A 7,202-nucleotide genomic window follows, 5' to 3' on the forward strand; every position below is an offset into this window, starting at 1 on the left:
AGAATGAACGTTATTCTACGATCTGATGTTATATCCTTGAAAACTGCAGCTAAGGAACATATCTCCTAGAGTTCTTTCCACAAATCAGTCGGTCATTTTGAGCACCTAGATGACCACCTTGCTTGCTCATTGCAAGAAATAATAACTTTTTGGCCATTTTTACAGCTATTCTCTGGGGAAATAATGGACAGCTTGCTGGTGAAGAAATGGGTAATTTACTAGAAAGTTCACAGGAGCCAATTATTATCCTAACAGTGGGATATAAGTCTCAGGACCAAGAACCTGCTGGGAGGAAATTTTTACAGAGTAGTGGTTTGCCTAGAGCTACTTCCCCACTTCCTCCCCTTCTAGCCATGTTCCTCTAGAACAAAGTGAAGCTGTGCTCAAAAAAAAAAGGGAGAGCAACAAGGGGGAAAGGAGAAAATAAAATATGGACAGTCTCTGAAAACATCCCACTCATTCTCTAGAGGAAAATATCTGAATATATTGGGAGCATCCTGGGAATATCATTTATGTTCTTTATATTTTCTAAATTAGCATTCACTGATTACACTCAGCTCTCAGACCATGTATTTCATGGTCTTACTGCAATATTTATACAAGTTATGCCTACCTTCACATTAAATATACATTTTACTGCACCCTCCAAGGTAGTTAGTTTATGGAGCACATGGAGAGATACTGAATTTTTAAACTTTATGGATGAGATATTTCACTATAAGTTTCAACTCTGAGGCACTAAAGAAACAGAGACTTACTGCTTTAGAGATTAAAACAGCACATGGTATTTTATGGCATCAAAGGTTTTCTTCTTACAAACTAACCTCTCGAGACTATGTTCTAGAAAGACAAACTTGGAGTGTGTACAAATAAATATATGCTATTATTATGGTATTTGTTAAGCACTTGCTAATATGTCAAGCACTGTAATAAACACTGGGATAGATACGGGTTAATCAGGTTGGACACAGTCCCTGTCCCTTTGGGGTCACAGTCTTAAGTTGGAGGGAGAACAGTAATAAATCCCTATTTTAAAGATGAAGAAACTGAGGCACAGGGAAGTTAAATGTCTTGCCCAAGGCCACACAGAAGGCAACTGGCAGAGCAAGGATTAGAACCCAGGTCCTCTGCCTTCCAATCCATACTCTTAACACTAGGCCATACTTGTTCCCCCCAGGTTCCTCACCATTCACAGATACTGCACAATACAAGCATTTCTGTGGCTAACTGATTTAATATGAAGAATTCACTTTTTTCCTCAGAGAAGTTCAGTTACCTGCAGAATCCAAGAAACCTTATTTCCTTACTTTTAGTTTGGTATTCACAGAACCGAATGCCATATTTTGGACTGTGCCTGTAATGAGCAAAGACATGAAACAGCCAAGGAGGGGTATAGATGTGTGTTAAATTATAGCTGCTCCTTATTCCTTAGAGACAAAGATTATTAAAAAGCTTCCATAATGTCATTTAATCATCACTGCACAACATGACTTTCTTCACAAGCAACAACAGTCATCCTTAACTGAATATTGTATAACGCTTACCTGCTATCCTCATGTTTAAACGCTTCATTCAGCAGCACCGTTTCATTAAACAAACTTTCTAAGGGGAAAAAGAGAAACAAAATTACATGTAAAGATATCATCAAGTCTAGAGTTATTTTTAACTCACCTTTAAAAGCACTGAATTTGCAGTTTGGGATAATACAAGGTTAAATGTATTTCTGCCCCTGAGTTGATGAAGTTGGTGAGTTTCTGTCTTTTACTACTTGTTTTCAATGTTCCTGTGTTTCTGTGGATCTATTTCTAGTGAGACTCTGGGTGGACTGCCTTCCTGGTGTTTCTGCTTTTCAGCCTGTCAAAATCTAAGAAAAAGGGAGAATACTCTCTCATCTCTGCTGCTCTCAAGAACAATTCACACTTAACTGACGCTTTCGTCTTCTTAATTGAGATGAGAACCCCCTTCCTTTGGAGAGTTATAAGTGAAATCAAAAAGGATGTGGGATCCCTACATTCCTCAAGAAGTAGTTGGGGAGGGAGAAAGGGCATCGACAATGCCATGGTGAAATTACACTACATAAACTCACTTTAAAACAGACCGTCCCACTGTATGTCAAAAAGATGTTTAATTACATGGATTACAAATTCTAATTAAATGGTGTTAGTGGGAAAAACTCTAGGCTAGTCACTTAAATTCTCTCTGCCTCAGTTACCTCAGCTGTAAAATGGGGAGTAAGAAGGACAGGGACTGTGTCCAGCTTTAACTTGTAATTACCCTGCACTTCACTCATTCATTCAATCATATTTATTGAGCGCTTACTGTGTGCAGAGCCTGTACTAAGGGCTTGGAATGTACAATTCGGTACCAGATAGAGACTATCCCTGACCAACAACAGGCACACAGTCTAAAAGGCGGAACAGAGAGCAAAACAAAACAAGTAGTCAGGCATTTAATAAAGTGCCTGGCACATAGTAAGTGCTTAATAAATACCATTAAATTAAAAAAAATTATCCTACCCACTGCGGTAAGTTAAAGTGTCCTGACTCCAAATATTCCCAGCTTTAAACAGTAAAGCTTTCAATTATCTTTTAAAACACCATTTTCCACTTGTATTATGAGAAACAATTGATTTATTATTGTAATTGCTTTATGTGCACCTGAATTTAGATCTACTGCTCTCTCCCTTGCACCCCAAAAATCTCTGTCTAAATGCTTTCATAACAAATGGTACAAGGAGTTGGAAATCTTATACACGGTGAAGGCATTTGGACTTGATTCTGTCTTCTTCCTAGAGAAATTCATTCAAAATTGTTATCCAGCAAACTCGGAAGGGTGCGAAAACCATGGCTACTTTGGCTTCAATGTTCCAAACTATCTGTAACACAATTACATGGTAGCGGCATGAAACGTAACATAAAATGCAACACGAGAAGCTGGCCTTGTTATATGCTTTAGCAGTCACCAACAAGCAGCTATTTGAAGATTCTCTTCATGATTCAAAGAAAGGACTTAAAATAGGGGAAAATGAAGAAAGAATCTACTTCCTTCCTCTTCATCCAAACTGCTTTTGTACTGGTCCAAGCACGTATCCTGCCTTCAATCAATCCATCAATTGTATTTCAGTGCTTACTATGTGCAGAATAGTGTACTAAGTGCTTGGGAGAGGTACTCTATAATACAGATGGCAGACACGTTCTCTGCCCAAAATGTGCTTACAGCCTTGACTACTGCATCAGCCGACTCACTGAGGTCCATACATCCAGTATCCCGTAATTCCAGTCCACACTTCACTCTTCTGTTAGAATGATTTTTTCTAAAAAAAAGCCCTGCATACAACTCCCCACTCTTCAAGAACCTCCAATGGTTCCCCATTCACCACTGTATCAAACAGAAACTCCTTACCATCAGTTTCAAAGCACTCAATCAGTTCTCTGTGTCCAACATTCCCAGCCCTCACATTTCACTCCTCTAACGCCAACTTACTTTTTGTTCCTCCATTTTGTCTCTCTCATCACCAACTCTTTGTTCACATCCCCTTAGCCTGGAACTCCTTGACCCATCTTAAAAGTCTTACCACAATCATATCTCCTACAAGAAAACTTCCTTGACTAAACTCTCATTTCCCCATCCTATTCATCCTTCCTTCTGCATCACTTTAAGCACTTTGCTACTCACCCCCACCCCCCCTGGGCATTTCTGCACATATCCTTACTCTGCTGTTTCCTCTATTGTAATTTATTTTTAATCTCAGTCTTCCCCTTGAGGTTAGGAATCATGACTACCAATTCTGCTGCATTGCACACTCCCAAGGGCTCAGTAATAATAAAAATGATTAGAATAATAATATTTGGTACGCCCTTACTATGTGTCAAGTACTGTTCTAATTGCTGGGGTAACAATGTAAGTAATAGTATAGTGCTCTGAACAGTCAGGACTCAATTCCACTGATTGATTGATACATGTTCTGTTATGAGCAATTTTGACAACACACCTGGCTCTATTTTTTTATGGTATCCGTTAAGCACTTACTATGTGCCATGTACTGTAGTAAGCACCGGCGCAGAAATAAGCTAATCAGGTTGGGCACAGTCCCTGTCCCACAAAGTACTTATAGTCTTAATCTCCATTTTACAGATGAGGTAACTGAGGCACAGAGAAGTGAAGTGACTTGCCCAAGGTGACATAGCAGACCAGTGGCAGAGCTAGAAATTGAACCCAGGTCCTTCTTACTTCCAAGTCCATGCTCTTTCCACTAGGTTACACTGCTTCTCTGTTTTATCTGGAAAACTTCTATTTATGTTAACTTCGAGTGAAGAAAAAAAAATCAATTCACTTCTCTTCTTGTTCCCCCAAACCTATGCATGAAATAGAGACATGATTATGTGAGGAGGTAGGCAACTAGGATCCTTTGGTAAAGGTAACCACATGGGAAAAATGAGAGAAAATGAAATGCTTCCCTTAGTCTTAGCACATTGACAAAATACTTCATAATGAGAAGGATTTATTCCACCATTTAAAGCCTTCTTACACATTATATGCACACAACCTGTTTTTTCTTATGGTATTTGTTAAGCATTTACTATGTGCCAGGCACTGTTCTAAGCACAGGGGTAGGTACAAATTAATCAGAATGGATGCAGTCCATATCCCACATAGGGCTCATAATCTTAATGTTCATTTTACAGATGAGGTAACTGAGACATAGAAGAATGAAGTGACTTGCCCAAGGTCACACAGCAGAAAAGTGGCAGAGCTGGAATTAGAACCCAGGTGCTTCTTACTCTCAGGCCCGTGCTTTATTCATTAGGCCACGCAGCTTCTCATTTTTAATTAGCCCTCATCTGATTTGACTTTGCCTGCTTTCCTTCAGGGACAGGCAGTTGGTACTTTACAGATAAGAGGAGGGCACAAGGCTAGGGGAAGAGTAAGAGAAACTTCATAGGGAAATCAGTTCCTTCCCCATTCAGGGATTCAAAAATTAAAATCTGTGCCAAAAACCAGAATCCAAAATTCCACTGTTATTAGCACAGGGAATGGAAGGTAGCATAATGAGCTTCTCATGCCTGTTCAGGAGGCAGCTTGCCATGACCTCTAGTAATCAGAGCTGGCACACAGACCAAGTTATTACACATTTTGTTAATGTGGAAAAACAGAACCAACCCACTTTTTCTTGGCTCCTCCCTTCTGACTTCCATTATGATTGTAATTGGATACAGGATTTCTACACAGTACAAAAAAAACTTATTACACATTTTGCTAATGTGGAAAAACAGAACAAAGACACTTTTTCACTCCTCCCTCAACTTCCATTATAAATGGATGCTGTATTTTTTTTAATGGTATTTGTTAAACGTTTACTATATGCCAGGGACTGTCCTAAGCACTGGGGTAGATTCCGTGTAATCAGGTTGGACACAGTCAATGTCCTACATGGAGCTCACAATCTTATTTCCATTGTACAGATGAGGTTCTTTAGGCAAAGAGAAGGTAAGTGACTTGCTCAAGGTCACACAGCAGACAGGTGGCAGAGCCAGGATTAGGAACCAGGTCCTTCTGACTTCCAGGCACAAGCTCTATCCACTAGGCCAAGTTGTATTTCTACTGGAATGACTACAGAACTGCTATGTGCTCCTCCTCCCTTCTTCCTCCTAGTAAAACCTCAGTCTTCTCCACTGTCACCTCCAATTTCAGAAGTTGAGGCTCAGATCTCTGGAGGCAAGATAAAGCTAACAGACTCAGTTATTGCGCAGAAACTGCAGTGGAAACAGTGGCAGTGTATGTTTTCTCATAGAAAACACCAGGAAAATGCAGTTTTCAGTGAAAACACCTAAAACAACCTGTCTCATCATGAAAATATTTCTTTTAAAAAACCAAAGGAATAAAAATTCAGCATGGCCAAGTGGAAAGAGCAGGGATCTGAGAGTCAGAGGACCTGTGTTCTAATCGCCCGACTCCACCACTTGTCTGCTGTATGACGTTGGGCAAATCACAACTTCTCTGTGCCTCAATTTCCTCAAGTGTAAAACCGGGAATTTACTGTTTTCCCTCCTACTAGGACTGGGGGTCCCCATGTAGATCAGGGACTGTACTTGCTCTAGTTAACTTGTATTTTCTCCAACACTTAGAACGGTGCGCTCCTCTTCTTCACTGTGAGGTTCCCGTGCATTTGTCTTAATTTTATTATTTCACTGTGGTGGGGATGGGGAGCTGCAGGTCAGGCTAGGGAGGGTTGCAGCACCTGGCCCCACTTCCATCTGTCTCTTGTTCGCTTCCCCTCCCTCCCTCCCACCCCCGCCAATCTCAGATCGCTACTTCCACCTCTGTCCCCAACTACTATTTGTGGTTCCGGTCAACTCAGCTCTCCACCATATTATGCTTTTGGTTTGTGGCTCTCCGGTTCATGAGGCTTGGCCCTCCCCCTGAAAGAATATTCGCCAGAGAATATATTTAATTAATCTATAATTGATAATAGGAACTCTTCCCCTGAAATCTTTTTTTTCCTTCTGCTATGAGGCAAGATCTAATTGAAGCCCATAGAGAAGTCAGAAGAAACCTAAAAATCTCACTTTCTCTCCTTTCTACCTGTCAGTTGGCATGCTTTAATACTGCCCCTCCCAAGAAAAACACCAAAGGCCAAGGAAACAGAACACAACTCCACCAAAAATTTGGACACATTTTCTCTAGTTGTAGACGTATTGGCTTTATGTCTTGTTGCCTTTATGTCTTGTTTGTAAAAACATTTTTCTTCAGGAAACTTTAATACACCTAAATCTCTACAATGCAGGGGGTGCATTCTTCCAAAACCCGGAGTTAAGGTAAACGTGTTCTAATACTCACTACATCCAATGCCACTAGGATGCACATAAACCATTTCTTCCACTCTCCAGGTTGTGGCATGGACAAACAGGCTATCATTGTCTGTTGAATGCTCCCTAACTCCTTGACAATGAATGGTGAAAACATGTATTGTGGCAGAACAGCATGTACTTATAAATTACTGTAATAATCCTCACAACAACGCTAAGAAGGAAGCAGGTGATATAAATGGCCTATTTCCCAACAAAGAAACCATGGAACCAAGAAACCACTACTTTCTTCAGTAAAAGTGAAATAACCGGAAACGAAGCCCTCAACTCCTGATTCCTAATCTAATTGCCCTAAACCGGGGGAGCCGATGTTCAGTTTAAATGTCCAAATCAAAA

General features: G+C 40.3%; 1 protein-coding gene across 1 annotated transcript in view; it reads right to left on the bottom strand.

Moving 5' to 3' along the window:
• The window catches only part of FAM3C (FAM3 metabolism regulating signaling molecule C), a 37,490-nt gene extending 30,697 nt beyond the window's left edge, over positions 1-6,793 (bottom strand). Inside the window, exons 1-3 of the mRNA XM_029072865.1 lie at positions 6,583-6,793; positions 1,545-1,602; positions 1,277-1,354 (exon numbers count right to left, since the gene is read on the bottom strand). Of these exons, the coding sequence (XP_028928698.1) occupies positions 1,277-1,354; positions 1,545-1,602; positions 6,583-6,793 (347 nt within the window). The remainder of the gene's footprint in view (positions 1-1,276; positions 1,355-1,544; positions 1,603-6,582) is intronic.
• Between the last annotated feature and the right edge of the window lie 409 nt (positions 6,794-7,202).

The sequence above is a fragment of the Ornithorhynchus anatinus genome, chromosome 10 (assembly GCF_004115215.2).
Source record: "Ornithorhynchus anatinus isolate Pmale09 chromosome 10, mOrnAna1.pri.v4, whole genome shotgun sequence".
NCBI classification, from domain to species: domain Eukaryota; kingdom Metazoa; phylum Chordata; class Mammalia; order Monotremata; family Ornithorhynchidae; genus Ornithorhynchus; species Ornithorhynchus anatinus.